The sequence below is a fragment of the Acartia tonsa genome, chromosome 15, assembly GCF_053477335.1.
Source record: "Acartia tonsa isolate MP-2025a chromosome 15, ASM5347733v1, whole genome shotgun sequence".
NCBI classification, from domain to species: Eukaryota; Metazoa; Arthropoda; class Copepoda; order Calanoida; family Acartiidae; genus Acartia; species Acartia tonsa.
Genome location: NC_137274.1, coordinates 3,706,628 through 3,724,210, shown reverse-complemented (window position 1 = coordinate 3,724,210; position 17,583 = coordinate 3,706,628). Strand labels below are relative to the sequence as shown.

The following is a 17,583-nucleotide window of genomic DNA, read 5'->3' as shown; positions in this document are numbered from 1 at the left end:
TTTATCGGCCATTGTCTTATCCCTTTAGATCCTTGCTACCTGGTGGTCTGCGCGTTTGTGTGGAGGGTCTATGTGCTGTGGGGGTTGCGGCGAAAGCTCCAGTCGTCATTTCCAAGAACTCATCACCAGAACCTAAAAAGCATAAGATAGATAGATAGAAACAGATGGATAGACAGATAGATAGAGACAGATATATAAAGACAGAGACAGATAGATTGATATAGATAGATAGATTGATATCGATAGGTAGATAGATAGGGGGGGGGGGGTTTCGGTGAAAGCTCCATGCGTAATTTCCATGAAATCCTCACCAATACCTGGAGGATAAGATAGATGGATAGATAGATACACAGATGGATAGATAGGTAGATAGATAAAAAGATAAATAGATAGACATATAGATTGTAACAAAATTGTATTTGTTTAAATTATTCAATCATTTTCTTAAAATCATTCGAATCAGGTAGATAGGAACCGGTTATCATTCATATGAAAAAACTGTCTAGCATCGTAATATATATCCAGTTTTCTACAAAAATTAAAATGCACAATCATAAGATTAAAACCAGTTCTTTTTCGCCCGTGCCTTTGGCATCTCAGGGCTTGTTATAATCTTATAATTGTACATTTTATATCCGCGGAAAGCTGTTTATAATGCGATGCGAGAAATAACTAATATTATTGCAACACAATAGACGACATTTGACTCTTCAATATTGTACGCGGCAATCATGTACACGTATCACATTTTGCAATAAGCTGATTTTTGTTTACATTTACAAACATTTAATTGTCATTTGACTTCTAACATGAAAGTTATGTGCTGAGTGGGGGGGGGGGGGGTCAGTGAAAGCTCCATTCGTTATTTCCAAGCAATCTTCAACAGTGTAGTACCTTGGTAGAGCATAAGATATCTTAAACCCAGGGAGGTAGGGAGGGGACAATGGGCTGTGTATTACACTAGTCCCCAAAGTGTAAAATAAAAAGCATTTTCTTTTTCATTGGCTTAAAAAATTTGGAAACCTTAATAAATTTTGATAGGTTGATTTATGAGATGGGTGTTCAAACGTTTCAACAACTAATTATAATCAAAAGTAGTGATATTTTTGTATTATCTTCATTGGGGATGTACATTAATTTATCAGCCATTGTCTTATCCCTTTAGATCACTATCTTGAACCTGCAGCATTATATAATTTGTATCGTATTGTCGGCTTCCTGTCGAGAGGTGGTGTTGGTTTAAAGTCTGGACCAAATAGTGTCAAAATTGGTTCCTACTAAGCTACAGATACAGGGTTGCATCTTAACAAATTGAGCTTAATCTTTGGCAGGGTGGTTTAAAGATCTTAGAACCCAAAAATAAAAGCATTTCAATTTTTATGCCAATTCTATTAAATGTCCTAAACCATGCCCGTCTATATACCTCTTCTTCCCTGGGTATACAACTCAAAATCACTACAAAGTGACACTTTTTGAAACCAAAACTAAAATGCATAGGAACTCAACTAAATAAAGAGTTACAGATCTGAGATTTAGCATGATAGTTGATTTAAAGAGGTACAATATGGAATTGTAAAGAACAGCAGTGAAACCATCACTCCCACCAAAAACAGCGTTTTCCTGCTGAATTATTTTTTGCCTTTCTGCAAAATTAGACAATTTTAATTAGATGACATCATAATTCTAGTAAACTAAACTACTCTTCTACTGCAAAAGCAGCCTTCCACTTTCCTGTCGTTAAAGCAAAAAAATTTTACCAGGAAATGGCAAATTTGAGCAGGAGCATCAGTTTCACCAATGTTTCTTTACTGTTCCATATTGTTCCACTTTAAAGCAACTGCCATGCCAAATCTCTAAAGCTGTAATTCTTTATTTAGTCGGGTTCTTTTGACTTGGTTTTAGTTTTAAAAGGTGTAACTTCCAAACCCTCCCTTTCTAAAACTCCTCTACCCTACATGTAGATGTACCTACATTTTTAAAGAGAAATGTCTCTTAACTCTAATTAATAATTGTAAAATCTATACCCATCTTAGTCTTAAAGATTTCTTATTTTAATTGTATTGCCGCTCTCTTCAATATCTATGGATATTGTCAGAATTCATTTAGACAGGTGCAATGATGCAAAGACAAGGATTAAATATGGTCTTATAATCCTCTCTAAAAAGGAGGAGGCATTGTGGGCACTGAAATAGCTTAACAAAATCCAACCATTGGATAATTCAACCTACCCATCAACTAAATCAAGGGGGGATGTAGAACCACCTTCAGTATTAAAAGAAGCTTCCATTAAGTAAGTGGAAGTGTTCAGTGTGCCAGTTGCCATTACCAGCAAGAGTCTGCCACAACCCCTGATGAGCCTAGTTCTGGTTGTTATCAAAGAATGGTAAATGATTTGAACAGTTCTGAGCATGCCAAAATCTCTCCCAACTGGCAGCTGTGTCTAAGTGACCTGATTGCTGCCAGGGACAAAGGAACTTGAATATGAGGTATCCTTCTAGAGAGACAGGATATTCGTAAATTGTCAGTGTACCTGCCAGACTCAAGCCATCAGATCACTAGCCCTAAGAAAGAGATCAGTCTGGTTGCCAGTGATATTGCCAAGTTTCCAACTTAAAATTAATATTTCAAAGGACTTCCTATGAAATGCACTGAATTTTTGAGAGTCCATATCATCAGATTTCTAGAATTGGGCAGACTTGCTGTAAATATTGTCAGGGAGAAGGAAGGAGATTTGAAGTCAAAACTGCTACTTGGAAAGCTGGAAATGCCTGCACAGAAGACATGTCAACAGAAACCTTTGCAACATAATATGTACAGGGCATTTAACAGTCATGAACCCACACCAACTCCAAGAAGATTGTCACATGCTAGATGTTGTCACATTGGACTAGATCCTCATGAGAGCAAGCAAAGTGCCACTAATCAAATGTTGCAGCAAAATTGGCAGATGTCAAGAATGAATTGAAGCTACCGTAGGCTGGGTTTCAACAGCAACCTCACTTATCATGTCAAGGTTTTCTCTACAGTAGAAAGTTTAAATTTAAATTGAACTTTCCTGACAAAGGCTACAAAAAAGTTGTCAAGAAAAGGCAGCTTTTAGTCCTAAAGGGACCTCTGAAAGGAACCAATGGCTGGAGCAGTTTCCCTAGAGACAGCTGATACAGTGAATAGAAATGATGCCAATATTGTTGATGAAGTCAGAAAGTATTTAGTCGATGACCATAAGAAATTTGTCTCCTCTGTTTTAAGAAATGGCAGTTATTTTTAAGGATGACAATTTTGTGGAGGAGATATTTAAAGCCACTCAAGGAGGTTCCTCAAAACCTACTCTAGACACCAAGAAACCTAACCAGCAGTTTGTCACACACAAACAAGTTGTTAAGGCCAAGCCATCAAGAGAAGTTGTTAACACTGCAAAGACGGCCATCACCAGCTGCGTCCAGAATAGGCTGTCCAACAGCCATAGAATTCAGACTGTTGAAGATAATGCAGATGAAATTCAAAATATACCAACTGGCTCTAAAGATGCTAAGTTTTCAGATAAAGAAGTAGAGAGTGGTGCTGTGAAAACCAATTTAAAGCAAAGGATGTAAGATTCCTACAAACTTCCAAACCCCTCAATCAAGAAAGTAGTGCAAAGACATCTGATGCAAAACACCAGGATGATAACGTAGTACTGGATGCAAAGAAAGTTACTGCCAATACATAAGCAGCTGGTCAACCACTGATTCCAAACCCATTTGCTGACCTAGTTATATATGCCAAGAGTATCAACTGCTTCTTTGTCCATGGTATATCTAACAATGACTTCTCCAACGATATTCAAGACAACATTAGCAGGTCTTCTGAAGCATTGCATATCTTGGCAAGGTGTGTACCATTGTTGTAAAACTTAAAATTAGTCGCTTCATACAATATTAAATTATTCCTTATATGATGGGTCTGACGTGGCATTATTTTATGGAGAGTGCGCATGCGCAACTTTGCCGGAACAATCTGGAATAAATCAGCTGATAAGTTCAGCGGAAATTTCTTGAAATTATTTGGTCATACTCAACGTGTAATTTGATAAATAATAAATCAAGTATTTTTAATTTTAATTTGTTTACTGCATTTTTTCAAAGGTAAAAACAATTAAAATTAGAACACTTTAATTATATGTATCATTAGAAAATGCCGGGAGCTAATAAATGTATGATATTTTTCATCAATAAATACTAAGAAAATCCGGCAATCTTATTTTTCTTACATACGATAAATATTATAGATCGTATCTAATGTTGTTAAACGCAAGTACGCGTCTCTTTTATATTATTAGGTATCTACGTTACCTAAAGAAGTGATGGGCATTTTAGAGTGCCACAACTGCCAACCATACAGACTGAGGGATACCTAGCTTTTTTCAGAGGCAGAATTGAGAAGATGAAGAAAGATGGTTTCCTTGTCAAAGTTTTTCTACTGGACAAGGGTCTTACCATAAGCTGTCCAACAAGTTTGTACAAACTAGAAAATGGCAAAAGATGTGACTATGAACAGCTACCTAGTATTCTGATCAAATGCACATTGGGCACTCCTGAAGCCAGGGACAAAATGTTTGATGACTTCATAAATGAGAATAAGAGCAAGCCCACTGTGAAACCAATTTTATTATTAATAAGGATCTTAAAGACAGCGAAGGGAGCTAAGTTGAATTAATGAGAATATGCGAGAGTGAGACATGTAGCAATTAACCATTGACTAGCCCTGAAACAAATGAGATTTACACCACTGACCAAGTTTAGGAAGAAAAAGTTGAAAATGTACCTGTCGTTATCAAAGAAATTGTTAACAGCCCATTGATAAAAAAACAATCGCAACACCTCAAGTTCTTCCTGGTCCATTTAAATGGGTTGTCACATGAATCAAAGTTGTGGAGAATTTGTACATCACCAACATTGAAGCCAACATAGACTACTTAGAACTTCTGGAGGCTCTTATCACAGAAGTTAACAACAGGAGATCCACACAACTCAAATCTGCCAAAGTTAGCCAGATGTGTTAAATTAAAGTTGGTGAAATTTTTCAATGTATTGTGGTTTAAGTGTCAGTGGAAACAGCATTGAGGTTCTGGCAATAAAATAAGGGTGTCAGGTAAGTTGGCCAGTAACATCACTGTATAGTATTGCCAAATTTGAGAAGTCTGGTCAAGTCATCCATGTGGGACTGGCAGAAGTACCCAAGGAAGCAAAGGACCAGCTAGATATTTTCAAGCAGATCATCTCAATTGACAAGAGAACCCATCCTGGCAAAGCCAGGGAAGTTTGTCAGAGTTTGTTTAAAATATCAGAAGAAGGAGAGCTCAACATATTAAAAACTCTCACTTCATTTAATTGTACAGTGCATTGTATTTCTAAATATTTTTCATTAGTGCAGTCCCGTTTTATTTCTTAATTTACATATGCATTTACGTAAAGCAAATTTTTTACTTAAGCCTACTATATGGCTTTTTCAAATGAGAGTAATTTTAATACACGTTTATTTGTACACTTATAATTTTTTTGAAAATTCTGTTTAAAATCTATGCGATTATACCTCTAGAAAATCTATTTGTGACGTTATTAATAAATTTCCAAGTGCTTAGGGTGCCCAATTTAAAGATCTCAGCCCACAGAAGGGCTAGAAAGGAGTTCTTTAGCTTTTCGAAAATGGCAAAAATCCTCACTACCTTATTCCTGTTCCAATGATATTAAACAAAATAACCCCTATACCTTGGAAAGCAGCCATATTTCCACCATCTGGGGCAAACAAATCTTCACTGCCATGGTCCTGTCCTGAGTTTCCTACAAGAAAAAGATGTGATAATTTTTCCAGTATATCAATACAGATTTAAAAGCTTCACTTTTATAAAGATATTACTACAGTGTGTTTTTTATTATGAGAACTTTTTTGAAAGCAATTTTACCCCACTTATAGTTATCAGAATTTAATGATTAATGGCTTTTTTTCTTCGTTTTTAAGGCAATTAATAGAACAAAAAAATATTTCAGTTTTTATCTAAAAAGTACAGTAAAATCTAAATTTCAAAACTTAGGTGTCAACATATAAAAATGGTTTTAGCGCATTTTTCTTTAAAAAATGGATTTTCTGTAGTCGACTTTGGGGGGCCAGAACTCCCTCCCTGGTTGATATATGACCTTCAAACTTTGATATTTTCTAGTACATGTCCCTAATAGTATCTGTATATATTTTTAGCTCTATATCTCAACTTTTAAGTGTTTAGCAGCCATTCTCGCAAAAGGTTGATTATTTGCAGGGAGTAAGGGAGGGGACAATGGGCAGTTAATTCAATTTTATAGTTGTGACCCTTTAAGGTTGAAAACCCAGATATTTCCAGATAAAACAAGTATTTACAATATAGCAACCTTTAGTGGAAATTTTTGACTTTTTGAATTGTTTTTTATACGAAATGCACCATCCTTAAACTGATGCTTTACTACAAGCCCTTGATTCTAGAGATCATAACCCTTGTCTACAATTCATTTCCATAATTATTATTATTTAAACTTCGGAAAATCAAGGAAACATACTATTTTACTTTTACAACATCTTTTACCCAAATTTTTTTATTGTATTTATTAAAAAGCTTAGACATGAAAAAGCCTTTAAATAATTCTATTACAAAACTTACTAAAACAAGGGGGGGGGAAGTTTGTACACTTATAGGAAATGAAATTCAGTACCAAAGTTTGGGAGGGTACTGTGGGCTTGTTTTTAAAGTTATCAACCTAATTCTTTTTGTAGGCTCTCTTATATGACTGGATATACACGTATTTCTTTGAAAATTGAATTTCGGCACTTTCCTTCTAGGGGCTTGTGGAGCAATAGACCCCCCAAAACACTAAAAATATGAGTTCTGAACTTATTTTTAAAGATATCAACCTGATTTTTTTTTAATAATACTTTTTTAACATAACCGAATCAACGAACCATTACAGATATCATTTTGGGACTTTCCTTCTAGGGCCTAGTGGAGCAATAGACCCCCCAAAACACTAAAAATATGAGTTCTGACCTTATTTTTAAAGATATCAACCTGATTTTTTTTAATAATACTTTTTTAACATAACCGAATCAACGAACCATTACAGATTTCATTTTGGGACTTTCCTTCTAGGGCCTTGTGGAGCAAAAGACCCCAAAAAACACTAAAAATATGAGTTCTGACCTTATTTTTAAAGATAATTACCTGATTTTTTAAAAATAATACTTTTTCAACATAACCGATTGAAGAAACCATTACGGATTTCATTTTGGGACTTTCCTTCTAGGGGCTTGTGGAGCAATAGACCCCCCAAAACACTAAAAATATTAGTTCTGACCTTATTTTTAAAGATATCAACCTGATCTTTTTTATAATACTTTTTTAACATAACCGAATCAACGAACCATTACAGATTTCATTTTGGGACTTTCCTTCTAGGGGCTTGTGGAGCAATAGACCCCCCAAAACACTAAAAATATGAGTTCTTACCTTATTTTTAAAGATATCAACCTGATTTTTTTCAATAATACTTTTTTAACATAACCAAATCAACGAACCATTACAGATTTCATTTTGGGACTTTCCTTCTAGAGCTAGTGGAGCAAAAGACTCCAAAAAAACACTAAAAGAAAATTGAAGAAACCATTACGGATTTCATTTTGGTACTTTCCAGGGTTGTCGAATTGGGCACTTTTTTTGATATTGGGCGGCCCAATTGCCCAAAAGGGTTTTGGGCGGGTTTTGGGCGCCCAAAAGTGGTTTTGGGCACCCTTTTTGGGCAAATATCGTAAAAAGCATATAAAAAGAATATAAAATAGCCTAAAACCATACCGAGACTTATTATTAGAAATAGAATAGCCTAAAACCATCTCAGGACCTATAAAAGCTCCACTGGAACGGAGAACCATATCGGTTCAGCAGTTAGCAAAATCCTTATCTTGATACAAAAAAAGCTTACTAATTTACAGCATGACCCTCGAAAAAGTATTTTTAAGCATCTGCAGCCCTTATTAGTAGCGAAGCTACTCTATAATTTGAAATGTCCGTCCGTCCGTCCGTCCGTCTGTCCGTCCGTGTAAGACAGAATAGGGGAAACGTGATTTTCTCGGCTCCTATTAAAGATAGACAGCTGAAATTTTTTGACAATATTCCCATTATTAAAGAGCACAATTAACTATAAAACATCAAGGGCGGTCGGACCCCTTTTAAGCAGGTTTTAGGCTATTTTTGTATGTTTCACATTTTTCTCCATATCTTCAGTGTTTATGGTCCGATTTTCAAAATTTTTTTCAGTTATAGATATGAGAATTAAATTTCCCGTCGTTTAAAGAAAACATCCATGACGACCAGACTGCCTTTTTGCAGGTTTTAGGCTATTTTTGTATTTTTCACATTTCCACCATATCTTCAGTGTTTATGGTCCAATTTTCAAAATTTTTTCAGTTATAGATATGAGAATTAAATTTCCCGTCTTTTAAAGAAAACATCCATGACGGCCAGACTGCCTTTTTACAGGTTTTAGGCTATTTTTGTATTTATCACATTATTCTCCATATCTTCAGTGTTTATGGTCCGATTTTCAAAATTTTTTCAGTTATAGATATCAAAATTAAATTTCCCGTCGTTTAAAGAAAACAACCATGGCGGTCAGACTGCCTTTTATCAGGTTTTTGGCTATTTTTATATGTTTTAAATATTTCCCCATATATTTGGTGTTTTTGGTCCAATTTTCAAACTTTTTTGGGATAAATACACTTTCAATCTACTTTTACGTATTTCCATCCACGATTTTTTGTGCTTCGCTACTTATGGATGTTGTCATCCTTGTTTCTTAATGAATTATTAAAAAATGCATATGTCCTTGTTCTCCATAGTATTCCACGTAAGTAGATATAAAAATATTTTTTTTACCTCCATTAACACCGGAGATTTTTAGAGCTAAAGTTTTGAAAAAGTGACTGAGAAAAAGAATTTTTTTTTGTTTCTCTTATTTTTTGGATGGTTATATTATGTTTTTCTGGCAACTGAATAATGAGACACAAAGAAAAACAAGTTAACTAAATATTTCTTTTTTATTCCACAAAAAAATATAAATTTTTAATGGCAAAAAATACTACTGAATGAATTGATTATTTGCAAATTTTAGGTTATTTATTAACCCTTATTTATAGAAAAGGATTAATTATGACAGTTGCTCCGCCTACTTTTCTGACATCTCAATTATTTAATAGGGGGTAAATTAAGCTTTTTAGACTAAAAAATCATTATGTTTATTTTTATTTTCTTTATAACTTTTTTGTTATTAAAGTTAGGATTGTGAAACAAAAACAATTTTCCTGCTATATTCATAGAGATTTATTTGGTTTTTTAATCTTAAACAATTTTGCCTAATAAGTAAGTTTTTCAAAATATCATTAAACTAAAAAGACTCAAAAAATATGTGTAAAAAAATGCTTTTAACTCAAAAACTAAATTTTTTATTTCATTTTTGTATAAAGTTTCTGCTAGTAACAAAAATAAAAGGATTTCTAGCTTAATTTTGCTAAAAAAGTCGTTTCATGTTAAAAGTTACTTTTTCCTCAGTCACTTTTTCAAAACTTTAGCACTAAAAATCTCCGGTGTTAATGGAGGTAAAAAAAATATTTTTATATCTACTTACGTGGAATACTATAGAGAACAAGGACATATGCATTTTTTAATAATTCATTGAGAAATAAGAGCTGCAGATGCTTAAAAATACTTTTTCGAGGGTCATGCTGTATATAGTTAACAAGCGGCTACTTGATACAAAAAAGCTTACTAATTTATATTATTAACAAGCGGCCACGGTCCTAGAGGCCTTTTTGGGCACTTGAGGAGATGAGAGTCAAATTTGATAATCCAATTATTATATTAGATTTGAAAAGTAAAAAGTAAAAAAAATTTTAGGGGGGGGGGGGAATAAATTTTTTTTGGGGGGGGGGTTTCCTCCCCCCATTTTTATTTTTAATTTTAAAAAAATTTTAAAAAAGTTTTTGGGGGAGTGAAATTTTTTTCTAGGGGCGATTTCTCTTAGGAGGGTGGTGGTACCCTCCCCCAAAATAGTTATAAACCTTCCCAGAACCTATGAGAAGCTACCCTGTTAAGGAGAACCTTCAGTACAGACACACATCCTGTTACTTTAGTATAAGGATATCACCCAAAAAATAGGCCCGCCCCCCTCTTTTTTAACCCCCTCCCCTTTTTCTCTCCCCCAAAAGGGGGGGTGCCTAAAACTGCCCAAAATGACCTTATATTGGGCGGCCCAAAACCGCCCGCCCAAAACTGCCCGCCCAAAAGCGCCCGCCCAAAATGACAACCCTGGTACTTTCCTTCTAGGGGCTTGTGGAGCAAGACCCCCAAAATCTACGTACTATTACAAATTTCATTTTAGGACTCTCTTTCTAGGTGCTTGTGGAGCAAAAGACCCCAACACTAAAAATATGAGTTCTGAGCTTATTTTTAAATATATCAAACTATTTTTTTTTAAATAATACTTTTTTAACATAACCGAACTAAGAAACCATTACGGATTTCATTTTGGGACTTTCCTTCTAGGGGCTAGTGGAGCAAAGATCCCAAAAACACTAAAAATATGAGTTCTGAGCTTATTTTTAAAGATATTAACCCGATTTTTTTATAATACTTTTTTAACATAACCAAATCTACAAAACAATACAGATTTCGTTTTGGGACTTTCCTTCTAGAGCTAGTGGAGCAAAAGACTCCAAAAAAACACTAAAAATGGGAGTTCTGAGCTTATTTCTAAAGATGTCAACCTGATTTTTTAAAGAAAACTTTTTTAACAACTGACTTAATGAACCATTACAGATTTCATTTTGGGACTTTACTTCTAGGGACTAGTGGAGCAAAAGACCCCCCAAAACACTAAACATATGAGTTCTGACCTTATTTTTAAAGATATCAACCTGATTTTTTTAAAACACTTTTTTAACACTGAACTTGGTAACTTTTACAGATTTAATTTTGGGACTTTCCTTCTAGAAGCTAGTGAAGCAAAACACTAAAAATATTTTTTTAATGTGAAATTTTTTCACATAAATGAACTATGTAATCATTACAGATTTTGATTTCCTTCTAGGGTCCAATGAAAATGCGCTTGAATCAATTCACAGTCATATTCAAATATTATGTAGTATTCTTAAAAAAAATTACATTAAAACAACTAGATTAAGGTTTCATAATACTTGGTATAGAAATACTGTACAAAGACTAAAAATGATGATGTATCCTAACAAATTTAAAAAAATTTAAAAAAAGTCAAAAACTATCTACATAATTGAAAAAAATTAAGTATTCAGTGTAAAAAAAGAAAACTATTAGTTATTGATTGGTTTTTCAATTGCAACAAATACAGCATGTCTTTTGCCCCACTAGCTTCTAGAAGGAAAGTCCCAAATGAAATCTGTAAAAGTTACCAAGTTCGGTTATGTTAAAAAAGTGTTAAAAAAATCAGGTTGATATCTTTAAAAATAAGGTCAGAACTCATATTTTTAGTGTTTTAGGGGTCTTTTGCTCCACTACACCCTAGAAGGAAAGTCCGAAAATGAAATCTGTAATGGTTCTTTGATTCGGTTATGTTAAAAAAGTATTATAAAAAAATCAAGTTTATATCTTTAAAAATAAGGTCAGAACTCATATTTTTAGTGTTTTTGGGGGTCTTTTGCTCCACAAGCCCTAGAAGGTAAGTCCCAAAATAAAATATGTAATGGTTTGTTGATTCGGTTATGTTAAAAAAGTATTATAAAAAAAATCAGGTTGATATCCTTTAAAATAAGGTCAGAACTCATATTTTTAGTGTTTTGGGGGGTCTATTGCTCCACAAGCCCCTAGAAGGAAAGTCCCAAAATGAAATCTGTAATGGTTCGTTGATTCGGTTATGTTAAAAAAGTATTATTAAAAAAAAATCAGGTTGATATCTTTAAAAATAAGGTCAGAACTCATATTTTTAGTGTTTTGGGGGGTCTATTGCTCCACAAGCCCCTAGAAGGAAAGTCCTAAAATGAAATCTGTAATGGTTCGTTGATTCGGTTATGTTAAAAAAGTATTATAAAAAAAAATCAGGTTGATATCTTTAAAAATAAGGTCAGAACTCATATTTTTATGGTTTTGAGGGGTCTATTGCTCCACAAGCCCCTAGAAGGAAAGTCCCAAAATGAAATCTGTAATGGTTCGTTGATTCGGTTATGTTAAAAAAATATTATAAAAAAAAATCAGGTTGATATCTTTAAAAATAAGTTCAGAACTCATATTTTTAGTGTTTTGGGGGGTCTATTGCTCCACAAGCCCCTAGAAGGAAAGTGCCGAAATTCAATTTTCAAAGAAATACGTGTATATCCAGTCATATAAGAGAGCCTACAAAAAGAATTAGGTTGATAACTTTAAAAACAAGCCCACAGTACCCTCCCAAACTTTGGTACTGAATTTCATTTCCTATAAGTGTACAAACTTCCCCCCCCCTTACCTTCCTACAGAACTTTTAACTCAAGTTATTTCAATTAACGACATAAAAATTAGATACCTTGCATCAAAATTTCATACTACATAAATAAAATAGTTGAGAACATAAGTACATCTTAATTTTAAAGATCTTAAGGTCTAAGTAACATATCTTAGGAAAACTGGTAGCTGCGCTCCTAGCATCCAGGACAGAAAAATAAAATAACACCATCTTGAGATTTTAATGATAAACAAACCTTGAACAACTCAGGACTTCGTGAATTTTCCCTAAAATTTTGAAATTAATCGGATCATTAATTACAGAAATATTAAGCTAAAGACAAAAAACTTTTGCCTTTACATTAAATCAATAAGAAACATCTAACATGTCTAAAGTAACGAAAATAGCTAACCGTTACGGATGTACAAATGTGCGGGACCTAATTATAGGAAGGCTTTGCTCATAATAACTAATAATCTTAATATAATTTCTTTCTACAACGCACTAATCGGAATGAATTAACATTAAACAAGAATTAGATATAAAAAAATGTAATGATTCAATTTACAAAATAATTTTCAAAATCATTTTCAAAATCAAAATATACTGTCTGCTTGTTATTGTTTATCTTTTTGTTGACGCGCTAGTTTGCCGCGGGATTATGCATGATTTTGCGTGACGTCATTCATAATTGGTCCCCAAGATTGGTTAGAAACTGCTAAATTCTTGCATGTTCCCTTTAAGCCAGTCCCCAAAGTCTGAGACTCCTAAAAATTGAATATTCGATCCATTGTCCCCTCCCTTACTCCCTGGATTATTTGAGCATAAGAAAAATGCGCTAAAACCATTTTTAGATGTTGACACCTAAGTTTTGAATTTTAGATTTTACTGTACTTTTTAAATAAAAACTGAAATATTTTTTTGTTGTTCTATTAATTGCCTTAAAAAACGAAGAAAATAAGCCATTAATCATTAAATTCTGATAACTATAAGTGGGGTAAAATTGCTTTCAAAAAAGTTCTCATAAAAAAAAACACACTGTAACTGGATAACGAATATGAAAATAAATTCCAGTATAACTTTGCAACTGATTAATTTCCGCTGAATTAGAATTGGTTCTAAGCCACACTATTATCCTATCAATTTTTTAAAAATTTTGTAAGTTGGATTAGTTTTGGTTTTAGAACGTGTCCCTTCTGCCCCCACCTAAAAAATAAAAATAAAACTATCACCTTCGATAAAACTACTCCTTTAAAATACCCCCCCCCCCCCTAACAAATAAAACTATCATCTTCAATAAAACTACCATCTTCAACAAAACTATCATCTTCAACAAAACTACCATCTTCAACAAAACTACCATCTTCAACAAAACTACCATCTTCAACAAAACTACCATCTTCAACAAAACTACCATCTTTAACAAAACTACCATCTTCAACAAAACTACCATCTTCAACAAAACTACCATCTTCAACAAAACTACCATCTTCAACAAAACTACCATCTTTAACAAAACTACCATCTTCAACAAAACTACCCCCTTCAACAAAACTCCTTTAAATTAAACAACCCCCCTCCCCCAACCCTCCAAAAAAAACTAGAATCACCCCCTCTCTTTCTGCATTCCCTTTGAACTGGATGGTTCTGGGTTATCTATTCCAAAACTTGTTAGCGATAAGGTGTTTATACAAGTGCGCCAATGTTTTTTTTATAAAATTGTTAAAAAATGACATCTGTTTGGTTTTCCTTTGCAATTAAGCTTTTTTTTAGGTACAGGGAAGGTTTTTAACTATTTTGGGAGAGCGTATCTCCACCCTCCCAATTTAAAATCACACCCCCAAATTTTTTTTCTGAATATTTCTTATTAAAACTCAGTTAAAAAGTAGAAGGGCGGTTGACTTATCCCCCTCCCACCTTAAGAACACCTAGAGGCTTCTTGGGGGCGTCCTTTGCCCTAGTCTTTCTTAAAATAAAAGCTATATCTTGCATTTTTTTTTCAATTAGGTGTTTGATCACGAATTTCATATGGTAAAAATATTTTTCTTATTTAATTGTTATCCTAATAAGATAAAAGTTATGCTTGAAAATTGTTTTAATAGCTATTATTATATGTTGCATTTTTAGATAAACGTGAGAATTGCGTTCAGAATTTGCGTCATTTAAATTTTCAGATTTTTATTACCCGTCAGTTAAAGGCGTCCAAACTTTTTAACCAATAATTTTAATTTAGAGAAGGTTTCATGATGTATTTCATTAGGGAACATTTGACTGTAAATTAAACAAGTACCCAAAATTTTATAAACACGGTACCCAAAGTTTTATAACAAAAAGGGTAGAACCTGTATTAGCTGGAGATACTGGGGTGATAAAGGAATTAGCAAACAAATCTTCCTCTCCTCCTGGGTTTCCTACATAATAATAAGGGTTGGACCGGATACTTTTTTGGCCGGATACCGAATATCCTTCTGATTTCTAATGCCGGATATCCGGTTTCCACCGGTTATCTGGCCAACATTCGAAATCAGTCAACTTACCGGACATCCAGCATTAAAAATCAGCCGGATATCTGGTATCCGGATAGTTTCAATATCCGGTATCCAGCCGGATATTGAAAACGGCCGGATATCCGGCCAAACTGAATATCCGGCCCAACCTTAATAATAATGTTTCCAGTATGGCCCTTGAAACAGACTAATTTCCGCTGAATTAGAACCGGTTCTAGGCCACACAGAAAAATCGTGTATTGTATTGTATTATAGCCTGTTATATATAAATGTACAATCATAAGCTTATAACCAGTTTTGTTAAACCGTCATATCCTTATAATTAAGTAACAGGATGTCTGTTTGTCTGTGTGTCGGTCTGTACCGAAGGATCGTGCTAACCACTGAACCGATCCGGTTCTATTTAACAGAGTAGCTTCTCACATGGTTCTGGGAAAGTTTATAACTATTTTGGGGGAGGGTATCACCACCCTTCCAAGAGAAATCGCCCATAGAAAAAAATAAACCCCTCCCCATACAAAAATATTCCCCACCCAAAAAATTTTTTTTTTTACTTTTACTTCTAAAATCTAAAATAATGAATTGGATTATCAAATTAGACTCTCCTCTTAAGTGCCCCTAGAGGCCTCTAGCCACTTGTATCTAATTATAGGATTTAAGAATAGAAATAGAAGAATAGAAGCATATTCTGAACCCTTTTTTCGTCAAATCTAAGAAGGAACATTTCTAGCAGACAAAAGTATTGTTTACTTTCGACTCAAGCTGATGTGGATTCTTAAGAAATTATAGACTCGCTAGGTACTCGATAGTGATGCAAAATTATTTTTGTGAAAAATCATCCAAAAGCACATAAATAATCTACAAAAATTAAACAAAATCATATGTTAATGACCCTTTTAAGATTTTTTTAAATTTTTGTAAATTTTTTTAGTCGATCTTGGAGGATTTTTCACAAAAATAATTTTGCCTCACCAGCGAGTAGCCAGCCTAACTTTTTTTTTAAGAATCCACCTCGTTACTAAGCTTTCAAATTTAAACGAAATTTTTGGGCAATTAATTCCGATTCCACAAAGCTTTCTACAGCTGACTTTTATCTAAGTGTGAAATGAAAAAAAAACATGCATTCGTAACAAGATGTGTACAAAACTTCAACCAATGAAATTAAATGTATGTACCGATGCGATTCTCCTATTGGCTCAATCAGACATTCCCTCTCTTTCTTAGTACCTTTATTGATTTAAGAAAATTAGGCCAGGAAACTCAAAATCAGAGCTAAAATATATATAGAGAGATAGAGAGGGGACAATTGGCTGTTTAATTTATTACAAAGTCCCCAAAGTTATATAGTAAAGTTTTCTTATTAGTTGGCTTGACACTTTAGGGGACCTAAGTAATTTTTTAATGGTTGTTCGAATGTTTCAATTACTACTTTTATTCTACCGAAGGAGCAATTTTGTGTATCATAATTGGGGATGTACATAAATTTATCGGCCATTGTCTTATCCCTTTAGATCCCTGCGTTTTCATAGATATATATTATAGACAGCTTTCCGCGGATATCATACGGAGAACCGGTTCTTATCCAGCGGTTTAGATCCCTGATTAAAATAAGCATTAGACTAACCTGCAGCAGCCGGTTGAGTATTAGCCTGCTGTGGACGGCTGGCTGTTGGTTCACGGCGACGGTCGGCAGCTAGCTTCTTGCGGTCAGCCGCTTCCTTTAGGCGGTCGGCAGCTTTTTGTTTGCGGTCGGCGGCTTGTTTTTGGCGGCGGTTGCGTAACTGCTCTTGGCGGGTGTTAGTAGACGGATCTTCGCGGCTGGGTGCTGGCTGCTTATCATCCGCAGCGGCTAAAATATTAGTTCTCATTTCTTCTCTGTATTCAAAGGGGGTGGAGAATATCAAAACATGGTTTACTGTATACTACAACTACGCCTATAGGAGCTAGGTTTCCTTGTGAGCAGACTAAGATATACAAATTGAATAGCCTAAAACCATCCAGGAACCTATAAGAATCTTCCATAAAATGGAGAACTCAATTGGTTCGGTAGTTATTGAGCTCTTAAGTTTCAGACAAAATATTGGAAGTGTGACGCAAATTTCAGAACTCAGATTTTTCGATTTTAGAAAAATTTGTCTTTATATCATAGGAAATTAAATTATCTTGCAAAAATCGCTTTTATGCTATGGAGAAAAAAAGTAAATCAAATTAACTACGGTCATCATTTCTATATCATATTTACTAGGTTTGAACCGGACACATTTTTGGCCGGATACCGGATATCCGGCTAATTTCTAGTGCTGGATATGTGGCCAAAGTAAGATATCCAGCAAATTATCAGATAACCGGATATCAAACTAGAAATCGACCGGATATCCCGGGATAGTTTCAATATCCAGTATCCGGATAGTTACAATATCCAGTATCCGGATAGTTTAAATATCCGGTATCTGGCCGGATATTGATGATGACCAAACCGGATATCCGGCCCAGCACTTGTATTTACCTTTAGCAACAGTGTTTACCAACTGTTCAAGCTCCTTCTCACAGCGGTCAATCTTATTCTCATATTGGCC

At 34.2% G+C, this 17,583-nt stretch overlaps 1 protein-coding gene across 9 annotated transcripts in view; it reads right to left on the bottom strand.

Annotated features, from left to right (window-relative positions):
• LOC145307377 (uncharacterized) overlaps positions 1 to 17,583 on the bottom strand; it is a 449,599-nt gene that overhangs the window by 394,219 nt on the left and 37,797 nt on the right. For 7 of the 9 annotated variants that reach the window (XM_080149789.1, XM_080149786.1, XM_080149787.1 and 4 more), the window contains exons 12-16: positions 17,514 to 17,583; positions 16,632 to 16,856; positions 14,843 to 14,911; positions 5,748 to 5,819; positions 40 to 132 (exon numbers count right to left, since the gene is read on the bottom strand). In XM_080149789.1, coding sequence (XP_080005915.1) covers positions 40 to 132; positions 5,748 to 5,819; positions 14,843 to 14,911; positions 16,632 to 16,856; positions 17,514 to 17,583 — 529 coding nt within the window. The remainder of the gene's footprint in view (positions 1 to 39; positions 133 to 5,747; positions 5,820 to 14,842; positions 14,912 to 16,631; positions 16,857 to 17,513) is intronic. The other 2 variants (XM_080149793.1, XM_080149792.1) reach the window with 2 other exon arrangements.